General features: G+C 40.3%; 1 protein-coding gene across 3 annotated transcripts in view; it reads left to right on the top strand.

The window, feature by feature from the left end:
• Positions 1-477: 477 nt before the first annotated feature.
• sfmbt2 (Scm like with four mbt domains 2) overlaps positions 478-16886 on the top strand; it is a 60427-nt gene continuing 44018 nt past the window's right edge. For 2 of the 3 annotated variants that reach the window (XM_005745655.1, XM_005745653.1), the window contains exons 1-3: positions 478-606; positions 7677-7858; positions 11454-11548. In XM_005745655.1, the coding sequence (XP_005745712.1) occupies positions 7768-7858; positions 11454-11548 (186 nt within the window). In that variant the 5' untranslated portion in view covers positions 478-606; positions 7677-7767. Of the gene's footprint in view, positions 607-712; positions 867-7676; positions 7859-11453; positions 11549-16886 lie in introns of those variants that run through there. The other variant, XM_005745654.1, reaches the window with a different exon arrangement.

Raw genomic sequence — 16886 nt, 5'->3', positions numbered from 1 at the left:
ATGCAGCTGCTTATGATGAGACATACTCTACTGCTGCTGCTGTTACAGTTAACTATTCTTACATATACGTCCTTAAAAGGATCACCACGTTTATTGTTGTTTACGTGTGATTATACGGGGTCATAGTTTATCTTCCTGTTAATAATAAAACTGTAACTATACAGTTAAAGAAAAATGTGTCCTGGGGGTGGGTGAAATGGCTGTTTTTACACACACACAAAAATAGTTTCATTTTATTTCATACACCAGGTATAAATTAGGCATTAGATATTGTCTTCATTGTATCTGCTCGGCTGAGTAGAATACAGCTTTCAGTTTTGGGGGCTGTGGGTGTCTCACTTAACCTCGGCTCCATATTTACAAAAGCCTGTAGAAATATGTTTTTGCTACTGTGCTGAAAGGTCAATGAAAGAGTTGGCTTGAAAGTATTTGTAGATGTTTTTTGGACATGCGCAGATGGGGGATGCCATATTGGAACAGGAGGGGGGGCAGCAGCAGCTGAAAGACGTCGCTTGCGTAGCTCGCGGGAACGAGAGAGAGAGAGAGAGAGAGAAAAGGCAGAGGGGGGTCACGAGAAGGAGAGGCAACAAAAAAAAACTTGGACAGGTAAGACAGGTGACGGCTCCGGCGGTCCTGAGGGGGGACGGGGGGGGGAGGTTTTATCGGCGAAATAAACACAGGCAGAGTTATTTTTTTCCTCCTCCTCCGCTTTGAAACAGCGAAGTGCTCCAGAGACGGTTTCTGTAGAAACGAGATAATATAGTCGCGAGCTTTCGTTCACGAGCCCAAGTTGCTCAAAGTGTCTCGCACGCGCTGTAATTAACAGCTTTCACCGGCGGAGAGGACGTTGTCTCGTGGCACTCTCGGTAATATCGTTTATTGCCTTGTTATTTTTTTTTTTTTATTTATTTTGCCTGTTAGCATGTGTTCTGCCATTTACTGCTTTGAAAACAACACAATTTATAACAATTCGTGGGGAAAATAGGAGTGAGTGGCGGCTCGTGTGTTATTTGATGTGTTTCTTTAATGCTGTTTTTATATGGCCGCGACGCAATTTTGTTTGGCGTGAGCACGAAGTTGATTTTAAAGATTAACGCCAGAAATGACTTATTGCCGTCATTCTCATATAGATGAGTCATGTGGGATTTTTTCCCGTCATCTTTAGATGCGTAAAAGCCTTCGGAAAATACCGGACACTGCCAAAATGTCAAACCACTTTCAACATGGCGGGTTATGGTGATCGTAGGGGGAAAACTGCGCCTTAAAATCTTTGAACGAGGAAAAAATAAAACGACGGCAGATAAAGCGTCCGGTTCGGTTTCTTTTGGTGGACATGGACGAGGTTTAATCAATTAAATTCAAAGTGTGCATTTGGCAACTCCGTGGGAGTTTTTTTCCGCTGCAGTTTTGAGTGTGCAAAGTACATGACCGGAGTGCCAGCCAGCCTGCTGGTCGGCTACACCCCTCACAGCCTCATCTTCCTTATGTGCACTTAACGTTTCCTCTTTCACTTTTATCAAAAATGCTGTGGCTCATTCGATGCTTCTAGATCGCCGTGTGTCAGATTAATACTGTTTTCCCTATAAAACCAACAGGGTGATTTTGATCCCCCCTGCAATCTTAGATTAATATGTTGACGTTGGCACAGTCGGGCGAGAAAAAATTCTTTCGCTGTGTTGTTTTCTCTGCGGGGATTTCTTTTTTTTTTTTCTGAGTGATTAAGCAGATAATTGGGTAAAACCACATGCGTATTTATTTAATTATTTCTCTTTTTCTTTGCGAGGTGCTTCGCAAAAATCAATTTCTTTCTTTTTTAGTGGCTTTACAATATTCCAGAGGATTCCACCTCCTGATTAAATTCGTCACCATAATGAGCAGAAACAATAAAGACTGCGTAACGGAGCCCCAGATAGAGGTTCGGCATGAATAAATCATGCTTTTAGACTTCTTGTGGCTCCAAAGATTTTTTCCACGACGCTGCGAGTGGGAATGCGTGAGCGCAGGCGTGCGGATAAAGGGAAAACGCCTAAAATGAGCACTTTTAAAGGAGAAAATGCGAAGATGGTCATAATGTTAAACATACATAATCCATTTTCTCCACGGGAAAGACCAATACGAGACCAGCTGATTATCATTTTGGGTGGTTTGGCTTTTTATTTATTCATTTATTTTAAAAGTGTCATCCAACAGCCATTTATCACGCGGCTGTTTTTTTTGATCAGGCATTGTATGCTAATCCACTGGTGAGCGTTTCAGGAGAAGAGGCAATCACATATTCTGCACAGATAAGAGAAGCAAAGATAGAAAGAGTCCAGTTCTTTCTGTTCTTCTTTCTTTCTTTCTTTCTTTCTTTCTTTCTTTCTTTCTTTCTTTCTTTCTTTCTGCTGGCATCACACTTACTCTCCCCCCTTATTTGAATAAGGGGAGGAGGTAGGCAAATATCAGCTTCTCCTCCTGCTTTCCAAAAGCCTTGGATTTGCAGGCTGTCCATGTTATGCAAGTGTGTTTTGTGGAAGTTGTAAGAACGTTCTGGGATGTGGGAGTTTCACCCCTTGTTTCCTCTCTCTTTTATTTATTTATTTATTTGTGGTCCTGAGGGGCAGATGCTTGTTTGCCCGACGTCATTTCATGCTTATGTTTTCACTGAGGGATCACAGGCAGTTCTAATTGGGGAATAAAGCACATTGGGTGCGTTGTGTGCACATCTATGTTAAAAACAGCAGGAATTAAGAGTTAGAAACAGAGGACAAATTGTTATATGATGACATCCTGTTGCCAAGAGGAAACAACTCTTGGATAGCTCTAAAAGAAGAGAACCTAATACGGAGTAATGCAATAAAACCCAAGCCCATGCAGTGGTAGTTAATCTCCTAAATCCCCTATTAAATCTTTGGCATGGATGGGTTTAGAGAAAGGCAAGAAGACAGCACGTGGATGCCCGAGCGCCCCATCAGGGGCTAATCAATTTAAAAAAAACCTCTTCTCAATCCGAGACAATTGGGGCACAAATGTCCTGCGTCTGAGATTAAACACTCTCAGAGCAGTTTAATCCCCTGGTGACCAATCTGGGCTGTTTCCTCCAGGAGGCTGCAGGTCAGTAGGCTTCATCAAGTACAAACGCGAAACTCCCAGAAAAAAACTCCTTCAAAAATTTGGCTTGTTTTTTGGATGAACGCTGAGGGGAACTGTTAACACTGAGTCAGAACAAACAAACGTCCCTCAGGGTTTGGAAAACTTGTTTATCCAGTGAGGGATCAATTTAAGGAAAAGCTCAGCTTGCGCTGGTATGGAGTAGTCAGTGTAGAAAACATTGTTGTTTAAGCCGACTTCCAGTGGTTCATTGCGATATTTAATTTTATGTAGGAGGATAGGGGGAGTTTAGTTCTCCTGTTTCCAAACTTTACACGCATAGAAATTAATTTTAAAGCCTGTGTCTTGTGAAAACTCATTGTAAAGCACCTTTAGGCACATAGATGTGAGCTTTCTTTCCTCAAGACCCCAAAGTACTTCATTAATTTGATAAAATGAGCATATGTGACCTTTTATTCCAGAGACTATTCAAGGAGTTTACAAGTATAATAAATATGTGCAGTGACTTCTAGGGAAATGAGCAATGCTAGCCAAAAGTATTTGAACAATGACACATTTCCTGTTTTTTTTGTGGGTTTTTTTGTTTGTTTGTTTTTACTTCCAGCATACTGGAAATAAAACCTTCAGCTTAAATGTTTCGAGGGTGTTCTCATCATGTATTGAGCTAATTAGTGTGGGGAATGGTTGGTGCGTTTAAAAAAAAACCCAAAAAAACAACATTCTGCCTCCAGTTGCTGGGAAGTGCAGGTGGACAATGATAGGGCTGCAGTCGCTGCACTTTTCATCTCGTGTGGTTGTTAAAGCCCTCAAATTAAAGCTCAAAGTCACTTTAACCACAGGGCTTACTCTCTTTCTTTCAGTTCAGAGAAAACGGGCTACAGTGTAGCACCAAAACAGCTCAGAAAGGTGCATTGTTCCTCGCCCTATTGAGGGCTGTGCATACATGGTGCAATTTTTCAAAGGTTTGAGGCAACCTTGTGCTACAGTGACTCAGATGGATGTAGGATTTGTTGTGCTTCATTTCTGTTAAAACAAATTAGATGGAGTTGAAGCTGAGAGTATTGAGAACAAGTTCAATAACACCAGTGTTACTGACTCATCGTTTCATGGCTGTAACTTCTCTTCCTCTCATTTTTCGGTGGAAGTAAAGACTGGAGAGGAAAAAAAAACATTTCACATATGTGTTTCTTATGATGGGTGAACAGGCGAAGAAGTGTGTTTGAAATTCTGGATTAGGCAGAACTAAAACTGGTAAAAATCTGATATTTTAAAGTTCAAACAGGAGGTTATGACTTTGGGAGTCAATTGTCATGCATTGAAAATTCACATCAGCTCAAAAATCTTAGAGCTATCCAATGTACGATGATATAAAATCGACAAAAGCTGCAAATTGTGGATTGTTGTTTCTGTTTTTAAAATAACAAACCATAAAAAGTAGTTAAAAGATGTCAATCAGGCTCTAGATTGCTTTGCTGAGGTGTTGAAATAAGCAGATGTAGAGTGAATGTGAAACTGCAAGTTTTTAAAGAGAATTTTAAGGAAAAGAAACGAGCTGCTCATCCTCCTCCTACTGTTTGATAGCAGTGTTTGAGCACTCTGATGAGTTTAATGAGTGCTGTGGAAGGCTGCTGACGACAGTGATGTATCAGTGCTGAAGATTGTAGTGTACTTAGGCAGAGAGTGGGGGATAAGGGCAGCAAACAGCAGCGTCATGTGAGCCAAATTAGCTCAGCGTGTTGTTTACGCAATGGATGCACGCCGGAGCCACTGTGGGACGCAAGGGGGGGTGTGTTCTGTGGTGGGGGATGGCGCGCACACACACACACACACAGTTAGTTGTTGAGGCTGTCACAGCCTTTGTGCTGCAGCCTCACAGTTCTACATACACTCGCAGCTCCAACAGGCGTGCGAGGACGAGGAGAAGTGTTTTCCTTTCCTGTGGATTTTAAGGCTCTTTCTTTTGTTCTCTTTTTTGGAAGCAGGACTTCAGTGTGTTTTCATCAGAGGATTGCTGGATGCGCATCACAGTTTTGTTTTATTTCTTTTTTTTTTCCCCATGTGGGTGCACATCAGGTTGGGTACTTAATCACGGAGTATTTTTTGCTCTTTTGGATATTGATTTTCAAAGTTGAGAGCAACAACCCCATGAGCTTGGAGTTGTTTTCTTCTTGATTGAGGATCGCTGTGTGACAGCAACATGCCTCAGCTCTAATTGCCAGGTTGATGAAAATGGGTGTAAGTCGGTGAGTGATTCATTGGTGATGTGACTGCATGACCAAGAACAACCACCAGGCAAGTGACAAGCATAGCCTGTTGTTGTGAATATAATGAACTGATGATTGTTTTGATTGTTTTTCTTTGTTTTATTCATGGAATAATGCCAGCGTTGGATAGACTTTTGGTTTTTATTCCTTTAGGATTTACTTTATTGCTTAAAATTCCTTTTACTGCACAAGTCTCATGGTTTCTACGTGCTGTCTTGGCATTTTTAAGTGTATTTATACAGCTTTAATGATGCACTGCAAGGAGTGATCATCAGTGAATTGTATTTTTTAGGTTGGAGGATTTGCTTGTTTTCTCCGCTTTGTATTAGAGGGTAAGACATCCTTTATTGATTCCTGTAGGAAATAAGTCTCTGCAGTTCACCTATCTTAGTTATGATCGGCAGTAGGCAGCAGCTGTGCAGCAGCTCCGGATGTGTACAGGTTCCTTGGTTAAAGCCACATTAATGGGAAAATTAACTTGTCATGTTTTTGATGCTGTGAAGATCATTGCAGACATGAGAGAACTGCTCAGAGAAGGGACCTGCTGTGAGGGTTGTGGACTAATGAGACATTTAAGGAGTTGAGGGAGGACTCAGTGAAAATGTTCACTATATTTTTGCATGATTTAGTAATAATTATAACCTAGACCAAGGACGTCAAACTCATTTTGCATTGCAGGTCATATACAGCCTTATGTTACATTAAAACTTCCATTTCTGTCTATGTGTAAAGAAATGTAACTACACATGTAGTCAATGTGATATCTAAATATAAGATAAAAGGTGCAATTTAAGGAGTTTGTCTCAGTTTTTGCACATGATAAAGGGCCGCTGTAGTAAATGAAAGAAATCTGTCAGTATGACTCTTTGTGCTTAAATTGTAAGAAGCAAATGTGTAAAATTATAGAAATGTATAAATTAATTACTTTGTATTGGGAATTTTATGACAGAGGTCTTTATCTATAGGAAAAGCTGTAAATATTGTGAAAATACAATTAAAAGTCAAAAATTTATGTTGTCCTTCACATTTTCCAAAGCTATTCAGTTGGCCGGTTTGGAGTCTTCACCAGGGTGATTCTGGTCCCCGGGCCTTATGTTTGACACGCCTGGCCTAAACAGTTAATCAGTCAATGTGCAAATGGTGAAATAGTTGAACTGATTAGCTAAATACAGAGAAACAGAATTAAAAAGAAAAACAATACCACATAAAACGGGTTGGGAAAGGTAAAAACAAACAACCCAGTCACATTTACAGTTGAGTTTTGTAGTTTTTTGAGGAGGGGAAGAAACTAACCTTTGATCCGGAGGGTGAAGCTGGTTTGCTAATCAACACCTGGAAGCATGTTTTACCTGTTAGGATTTGCATTAGGTTGAAGGTTATTAGCAGGATTACAAACCAAAAAGACAAAAGAAGTAGAGTAAGTTGCAGGTATTTCTGTATAATAACAGAAAGCCACAAGAAAAAGGTTAAAACTTAATATCAGGACATGGTTACCTGTTTTCTTTTTTATTATTTTTTTATTACAGTTCTTTCCAACAATATTCAGTTAACACATTAGCTTAGCTAATGATATAAAGGATCAAAAGAAACGTGTTTATGGTTGTTAGCGTTACACAGTTACGCTTCCTTCAGTATGTGCCAGAAATACATATTTACGGTCAGACAGTATTTCCTCTTTAGTCTTCCATATTTAGTTACAGTGACATGATTCTGCTCTTCTGTATTATTCTCTTGCCTCAGGTGCCTGGATGCATATTTTCTGGTCACACTTATTTGCAGACTTGTTTGCTTAGTCATGTTATTCCAGTTTTTCTACTTTGTTTGACTCTGACTGGTTATCTGATGCAGTTTTGCTGTGGTATGAAAATGAACACAGCATGCGAGATATTGGAAAAGCACACAGGCAGAGGAGGGAGAGGATGATTTTAATGATGCAGAAAACTGCTGTGCTTTTTACTGTTTTGAAAATATCAGCTGACTTGTGTTAAGTTTCTGATGGTGGCATTCTTTTCTTTTTAGCACATTAAGACAAACTGGCTGTTGCTGGTTGTGGTAACCACCCACTTCTTCTTTTGTTTATTCTCAAGAAAATGGAAATACAGTGTGCACAATTTCCAAGGAAATTCTCATCAAATACTGGCTGTTTATGTGTGCAAACCTCAAGGTTTTGTGAACTGTGTCGATTCGTTCGTGTTATTGTAAGCGAAGAGCAGTAAAATCATCTGTTTCCTGGAAGGATCTTGGACTATTCTGGACAGAGGGCAGATTGAACATTATCTGATTAAATTAGAGCTTTGATTGAATTTATCTTTTCTGGTGCAGGGCTGTCAAGGAAGGCGAGAGATGCTGTGAAGAAGAATTGAAAGATCTCAGGTTTAAAGGTTAATGCTCAACAGGAAGTCAAACGGGCAGCATGCAGTCTCACACTCAGGAGCAGCCACTGGCCCTCACTACAGTGAAGCCACACTATCCCACCAATGGGAAAGAAGAAGAGGTGAACACAGGTAAGACCCTGCACTGCTTTTTTTTAACCATAATGTGGCCAGGGTGGTTTCATGTTGCAGCCCTCATCAGATCAACAGATTGGTGCGGTTGACACAGATGAAAATGCGTCTGAGGAATCTCACTAACAAGATGGGAAACAGAGAATGCCACTTGTGTCACAAAGACATGCTCTAATTCTCTCTGTAGATTTCTCCTTTAGGTCAGCAGTAAGGGTATGTCCCTGGCTGTTTATTGCTTGAACTGAATTCTCCTGTCCTCATGGCTTAGTCACGAGAAGCATGTATTTTTTCCTGTGTATTCAAAGATGGCTGTTATGTAACACCTATGCCCATACCGTTACGTGGAAGCCCACTTTACAGGCTGTTTTGTCATTGCACATGTCAGGCCAGTAACGTATCCTGAACATGTCAGGATACGTTACTGGCCTGTATCCGAGGCACATTCTGGACTTGCAGTTGTTGTGCTACTTTCTCTTTCTAAAGAAAACATAAAATGTGAGCTAAATGCCAGTTTGATGTGTTTGCAATCCTGAGCGAAGGTGCAAATTTAAGTTTTTATTCATGATGGGACATTTTTAACACGTCTTATACCTGAAACTGAACCAGTGGAGTATAAGTTGTAAAATGACTTTGATTTATCATTTAACTACAGGGAGTGCAAAATTATTAGGCAAGTTGTATTTTTGAGGAATAATTTTATTATTGAACAACAACCATGTTCTCAATGAACCCAAAAAACTCATTAATATCAAAGCTGAATGTTTTTGGAAGTAGTTTTTAGTTTGTTTTTAGTTTGAGCTATTTTAGGGGGATATCTGTGTGTGCAGGTGACTATTACTGTGCATAATTATTAGGCAACTTAACAAAAAACAAATATATACCCATTTCAATTATTTATTTTTACCAGTGAAACCAATATAACATCTCCACATTCACAAATACACATTTCTGACATTCAAAAACAAAACAAAAACAAATCAGCGACCAATATATCCACCTTTCTTTGCAAGGACACTCAAAAGCCTGCCATCCATGGATTCTGTCAGTGTTTTGATCTGTTCACCATCAACATTGCGTGCAGCAGCAACCACAGCCTCCCAGACACTGTTCAGAGAGGTGTACTGTTTTCCCTCCTTGTAAATCTCACATTTGATGATGGACCACAGGTTCTCAATGGGGTTCAGATCAGGTGAACAAGGTGGCCATGTCATTAGTTTTTCTTCTTTTATACCCTTTCTTGCCAGCCACGCTGTGGAGTACTTGGACGCGTGTGATGGAGCATTGTCCTGCATGAAAATCATGTTTTTCTTGAAGGATGCAGACTTCTTCCTGTACCACTGCTTGAAGAAGGTGTCTTCCAGAAACTGGCAGTAGGACTGGGAGTTGAGCTTGACTCCATCCTCAACCCGAAAAGGCCCCACAAGCTCATCTTTGATGATACCAGCCCAAACCAGTACTCCACCTCCACCTTGCTGGCGTCTGAGTCGGACTGGAGCTCTCTGCCCTTTACCAATCCAGCCACGGGCCCATCCATCTGGCCCATCAAGACTCACTCTCATTTCATCAGTCCATAAAACCTTAGAAAAACCAGTCTTGAGATATTTCTTGGCCCAGTCTTGACGTTTCAGCTTGTGTGTCTTGTTCAGTGGTGGTCGTCTTTCAGCCTTTCTTACCTTGGCCATGTCTCTGAGTATTGCACACCTTGTGCTTTTGGGCACTCCAGTGATGTTGCAGCTCTGAAATATGGCCAAACTGGTGGCAAGTGGCATCTTGGCAGCTGCACGCTTGACTTTTCTCAGTTCATGGGCAGTTATTTTGCGCCTTGGTTTTTCCACACGCTTCTTGCGACCCTGTTTACTATTTTGAATGAAAGGCTTGATTGTTCGATGATCACGCTTCAGAAGCTTTGCAATTTTGAGACTGCTGCATCCCTCTGCAAGATATCTCACTATTTTTGACTTTTCTGAGCCTGTCAAGTCCTTCTTTTGACCCATTTTGCCAAAGGAAAGGACGTTGCCTAATAATTATGCACACCTGATATAGGGTGTTGATGTCATTAGACCACACCCCTTCTCATTACAGAGATGCACATCACCTAATATGCTTAATTGGTAGTAGGCTTTCGAGCCTATACAGCTTGGAGTAAGACAACATGCATGAAGAGGATGATGTGGACAAAATACTCATTTGCCTAATAATTCTGCACTCCCTGTAAGAGAAGCTGAGGCGACATGCACTGACATATCGTGTAACTTAATGTTGGTGTTAAATTGCTTATTTTTGTGTTTCTTGTGTAAGGTGTCCCAAAAAACACAGTACAAGGCGCACATGTGTTCATATCTGCAGAAAATAGCCTGTTTGTCATCTGAAGTGTTGTCAGTTCCTCTTTTGATTGTATTTTCAGATGCAGGCACTTTTAATAGCATAACCATTTCAGTTAGCAGTTGTGTGTTGCACACAGGAAAGTTATCTCTCTTACCTCACCCATCTTATTGTCAGACTCTTTAAACTGATATCATGAATTTAAATTTGCACTAATAATGTTAAGTTGACACAAATACCCAAGGTACACCTGGACTAACCTCGAGGTGCTCTGTTGGGCCACAGGACACAGCTTGGAAACCACTGCGGTGGATTATGACAGATCTCATATGTACAGAATGAATTTACTATGCAGTGTGAATCTAGAACATATGTGGAGGGAGCTCCATGGCAACATGTTCCAAGCAGTTTATTCTGCATTGTCAGGCAGTCTCTATGTAATATGAAATTGTCTGAATTTTGGCTGATGATCAGAAACAAGAAAAAACATGTACTAATTTAATAATATACAAAGTGAAAAATGACCACTAAGGGGGAGGAAGCCACGTATGTCCATTCATGGGAAAAATGAGAGCAGACACTTCAGTCTATTAGAAACAAACTCCATCAAAATAGCAGCTCGCTACCATCTCCTCTCATTACACAGAACAGGTTCAGTCCCTCAGTTTTCACTCTGAGGAGTCTCCAGAGATTCGGCACACACTGAAACACACACACAGACACACACACACAGCCTTCACATACTTCACTCACACAGAAACATACTGATGGGGAAAAAAACCCTGATGCATGCCTTGACTGCATCAGCTTCAATCACCTTCAGGAGAAACATTAATGACATTATGTAAGACAACCTGCAGCACGCTGTGCACGCAAACTGCCTCCAGATAGTTTACTGTGGATTTTGTGCTTAGGCAAAATTAGCTACATTTACAAGAAATTACAGCTCTGTGTTTAATTGCTACCTGCATTAGGGATGCACTGAGATATGGGCCAACAGCTGCTTAGGCCTGTTAATAAATAAGATGACATTTTCCAGTGGCAGTGCCTGATGTTCTTGTTGTGTGACAACAATTTTAAACTGTCTAAATATTCAAAGGGAGTGTGATGAAGAGCTGAAAGCCTCCGTTCTTATTAGGTATATTTCCTTGTTTCCTGGGCATGAATGAGGCAATAAGTAACAGTAAAAACAAAAATCAGCTGGGAGCTAAATTGTTGTTTTAAGTATCTGTCTTATTGTTGGTTAATGTACAGTTGACTTTTGTTCATTTAGATGCAGATTCTATGGAGGAAGAGGTGGAGTTTAACTGGGAGGAGTACCTGGAGGAGAATGGGGCCGACGCTGCCCCTCACACCAACTTCAAGCATGTGAGTGACTGTCTACAAACTTCACCTGACATGTTAATCCTTTAAATACAGCCTCATAGATAAGTGCCATATGCAGAGATCCTTTAACAACACATGGGAGAGAACCAAAACAGGGCAGTGCTGTGTTCAAGCCTCAACAGAAGATTCAGTGTCTTTGTTTCCTTGTGACGCACGCGTTGTTGGGCGACCTTTGGCATTTCTTTTTCTTTTTTTTAAAATACCATTTTAGGTACCTAATTAGGTACCAAAGAAAACATGACAATAGATGCAAATAAATAACATAATAAGGACCAGCTGTTCATTCACTTTTCCTGAGACTATATTTGAATGTTATCATCATACCCAGTCTTTCCTGTTTTCTTGCCCTGAAGTAGGTGTGGCAAATTAAAGCAGTCATTATAATGATATTAGGACATTATCTAAGTATCACCAGTGTAGCATTTTTCTCCTTTCAACAATGTGTTCATATGTCTTTCTTGATCGTCTTGGACTACCACATTTCTGGCCGAGTGAATTTTTTGAGGACTGTTTTCTGTTGGGCAAATCAAGACAGCATGATTTTTAGTCAAAACAAACAGCACTGTTTGTGTTTGTCATAATGAATACCAGTCAGTGCCACCAGTGCAACAGTGTTGCTTTTTGTTGTGTTTTTGTGATAGTTTTTGGACAAAAGTGGAGCTCTGTATCGCAGGATTAGGATATACAGTATGAGACTTCAGAGCCACACACAATAGCGTCTTAGTAGGATTTAATTCATTGTTGCTTTCGGCCTTTTTGTGGAATTTACAAATTTGTATTTGTCAGATCCTGATGAAGACTTGGAGTCAATTTGGTCTATTATGCTTGCTGAACTGCTGCAAGAATAAATTTATTACATGATTTTATCCTAAACAGAGCACCTTTTTTTTTTACTATCGACCTTGTTTATGCTCTACTTTTGGATAAGCTTTCAGAGCCATGTAGCACTTATAAACGAATAAATAAATAAAAGAGTATTTCCAAACATGGAATTTATATGTATATTGATTATGTATTTGCATGGAGTTTGCTCACAAATCCTGTGCTTTGTGTGGTGTCCAGACATGTCATCTTTTTGAGATGCATGACGTATGGCAGACCAGTCGTTCCTACTTGCAGCAAAACACTCAGATAGACATGTGCAGTCTGTGTGAAATCTTCAGCGTGACATTAACAAGGTTATTCTGTTGTTAAAGTAATATCAGAACATGAAACTTGAAAGTATAAAGCTCAAGCTCAGTGACTCAGGTTTCACTGTGTTATATTTTATGGGGTAAACTCTCAGTTGGTGCAGCAAGTTACTCAGCTAGCCTGCAGACGTTTAAAGAAGACAATAAAACAGTTTCGAGTAGGCACTAAAACATCTGCATGTTAAAAATCAGCACTTTTTGTGCAAAACTCGCACCAGAGGCTGTGTGGCAAAGTGGCAAAATACTGAGCATGCTAGATATGACTGCGCTGCACTATGCCCAGATCATTATCTTTGTGTGAACTAGAACTGGGTTACAGTTTTAGTTCTCTAGAAAGCTGCATTATCAGATATCAAAACAATGTACCACAGCCTAGAGCTTGTTTAAAAGTGAAATCTATATAATCACTACTGATGCTACTCAGACCACAGATTTTTGGAGAGCTAAGAGGTGAAAGAGAAAGGTACTTTTCTTTGTAGTGAGTCTATAGGCCAACTGTGCTCTGCTTTGCTCTGATTTGCTAGGCTGAAGTTGGTTTGGGCTGTCCTGGTCAGGGCCAGCTGAGGGGTAAACCGGGCCTTGAGTCGACCATCACCGACTATGTTGCCTGCTTAACATGTCGAATTCACCTGCTGTCGCTGATGTTTAGTGTCCATCTCACAGCTCTCCTTCCAGCTGAAGTAGCTTAAATATGTTTATTAGAAGGTGGAAATTGTTTCTGTCTGCTCACAGAAACCACAGAAGAAAGACTAGTAGGGAAGTGGTTTGTCTTTGTGGGCCAGCTGAATGTTCAAGCCGCTGAAACCGAAAACTGTGTTTAATGTTATTTAATTTACATTTAAACCGTTTGGCTTGGTGTCTTTTATGGCATTTTAGTATTTAATTCTGTGAGCCACCCCTAAGGAAGTTGCTCAGGGGTCACCAACTAGTTCACCACTTGTCCAGTTTCCTCAAATTTGTTTTAAGGACACACCATACGGAATATATGCCAGGTTTTTAATGTATTCCGCTTTAGGATGCACCTTGGTGGTGGATAATTACTATTTTATTCTTGTCAGACTGTATCATATTTGGCTTTTTGGGATTTAGTTAAAGAAACTGAAACAATTTGTGTTTTTGTGACAGGCTATAGTAACAAAGTGCCTTAAGATATCATTTAAAATAAGTTTCCTGTGTGTAGATGGGTCCACTGGTTCATTCTTAGAGTTAGTTCTTGCTTTTTATGCTTCAATAATTCACAGGTCTGTGCTCAGCGATTTAACAAACAAAAAACGCATTTCTCCAAAAGTGGTCAGGTACAAGGACTGTACTGAATATCTGTGAAAAAGTAGCAAAGGTCCAAATAAAAGTCTGGCTGCTTGAAAGCAAAATATAAAGGTGGGGGTGGCTCAGGATTTTTGCACAGTACTTTATCTCAGTTGTAAGTTAGTGTATGGGCTCAAAATGTGGTCATAAATATTTTGTACTTGTAAATCGGTTTTGTACTTGTAAATCAGGATTTATATGTGTAAAAAAAATTTTGTGTGTGTGTAAAAAAAGATTTGTGTGTGCGTAAAAAAGATTTGTATGTGTAAAAAAAGATTTGTGCGTGGGTAAAAAGGATTTGTGTGTGGACTTAGAAAAAAAACCCTGCAAGTTACAAGTACGAATTTTGACCCTATTTTTCTTCCTTTCATCTGATTGGTCAATGTCATGTCAATCACAAATATAACAATCCAATCAGAGAACAGATGGGTTTGGCTGTCGGAGGGGCACTTTTTTTGAACTGCAGGTCCTTGAAGGGTAGCAGCTAGGTCCCCTAACTTTCAGTAGCTGTTGAAAAGGTAAAGTTGTGGTATATGAGTGGTTAGAAATACCATTATTACTTTAGGATTAGTTTAACACAAAGTCAGGGCTGACCCAGGACCATGGCTGTGAGTCACAGTGCGCAGCATAAAAGTCCTTTCACATCGGACGCAGGATGTGCTGCTAATGCTAACTGCTAACTAAAAGCAAAGGATCCAGAATTTGTTGCGCTGGCTGCTGGGCTCTGTGGGTTTTTGCAGCAGCTCTACCTGTACTAGATGCACCTGCTCCTTGTCTTTTCTATCTCTGACTTTATGTCCTCTACAAGAGTTTCTGGGGTTTTTTTGGTAGTTCTTCAAATGTTCAATAAAAACATCTATGCTAATTCATAACAAAGAAAGCTTTGTAATGAAGACTGTCATTTCCAAAACACTGCCCGCCCCTACCCCGCAGTCCGCAGCGCTGTTGAAAAGGCTGTGGAAGTCCCTATATTAAACACGTAGACCTGTGACACAAATCCCCAAACTCGGACGACCACAGACTGTTTTCCTTTGTGGTGATGAAGGAAAACGCTGGGTTGGCATGAAAAGGGCATTTATTCCTTTCAAGGACCTGCAGTTCAAAAAAAGCGCCCCTCGACAGCCAAACCCATCTGTTCTCTGATTGGATTGTTACATTTGTGATTGACATGACATTGACCAATCAGATGAAAGGAAGAAAAATAGGGTCAAAATTCATACTTGTAACTTGCGGGGTTTTTTTTGTCCACACACAAATCTTTTTTACGCACACACAAATCTTTTTTACACATACAAATCTTTTTTACGCACACACAAATTTCTTTTTACACATACAAATCTTTTTTACACATACAAATCCTGATTTACAAGTACAAAATATTTATGACCACATTTTGAGCCCATATTAGTGCTCTACTGCTGTTGTCTGTATGTACATAGTTTACTTTCTCATCATGCAGTAAGTGGGAACAAAGTCCCCCGGGTCTCCCTCCTCCTGTGTGCAGCACACACGCAGATCCACTGCTCTGCCTGTGCTGCTGCCCAAATTAGAGATTAGTGTTATTGCAGATGGCACTACATGAATAGAGGACAACATTAAATTGTAACAAACCACCCCCACTCTCCACACCCCATATCCTAGTTACAATAGCTGACTCTAACAGCTTTCCTAGTTACTTTAGATCAGCATCCAAAAATGTAGCACTAATAATTTTATCAAGGAGTCTTTGTTTTTCTTCTTAAACAGAGGGTTAGTTTCAGACTTAAATTTCACTACTGATTAATTACAGGGTTAATAATAATCATATAACGAACAAAAAACGCATGTGGTTTTACATAACTATCTATCTATCTATTTAATTATTTAATTATTTAATTAATTTATTAAATTTTTTTTTACTAGCAGTCCTCCAGAAAAGACACCCTATAAGTAATAGTTACTCAGCTTTGCCTCCATTAATACATTACATCACAGGAGAGGGACAGATGGGCGAATAGAGCTGATCCTGGATGCGAAGTCTTTATCCACCTCAGATGACCGTGTGTTTGTCCAGCGGAGCAGCTGTCTGCTCTTATGAGACTCACCGCGCTCAGCTGCCGGGAGGACGGGCTTCAGAGGTGTAAAATATGTGTGTCAGTGTCTCACTTTCTTACGTCACTGAGTGTTGAGTGTAATAAAACCAAGATTAAAATATGTGAGTTTTACAAGTGCGCCTCAATGTTGGACAAACTGTCTGTGGTGATTTGAGGGGACGGGGTTTCTTGGGAGCCTAAATTGCCCTGTTGGTAAGTGGATTGAGTCACTGGGAAACAGACCATGAATTCCCCAGAAAAATGTGATTCAGTAAAGTGCAGCCCTCATTTCTCTCTCTGCCTGGACAAATTGAAACAGTGATTTCTCTTGGGCTTGTGCACACACATCCCTGCACACACACACACACACACACACACACACACACACACACACACACACACACACACACACACAGAGTCAGTGTTTGCTGCTGAGGCTGCCCGTAGCTCTCTTACATAAGCCAGCCAGAGTGATACAGCACGTTTGCATTGTTGTAGCAGGAAGTCACGGGGCCATTGGTATTGTGTTTATTTCTAAGATGTTGGCTTTTCCATTCACTTCTGAGTGTGTCTGTGTGTGTGTGTGTGTGTGTGTGTGTGTGTGTGTGTGTGTGTGTGTGTGTGTGTGTGTGTGTGTGTGTCTGAGTCTGTGTGTGAGACTGTCACCAATGTTTGCTCATATAGGGTTCGTCTGAATGCGGTGGTGTTTTCGCTATATTATTGTTGGGTCTTTACTTTATAATATAACAATAT

The sequence above is a fragment of the Pundamilia nyererei genome, unplaced genomic scaffold (assembly GCF_000239375.1).
Source record: "Pundamilia nyererei isolate P.nyererei 1_Seehausen unplaced genomic scaffold, PunNye1.0 scaffold00162, whole genome shotgun sequence".
NCBI classification, from domain to species: domain Eukaryota; kingdom Metazoa; phylum Chordata; class Actinopteri; order Cichliformes; family Cichlidae; genus Pundamilia; species Pundamilia nyererei.
This window is presented reverse-complemented; position numbering and strand designations above follow the sequence as displayed.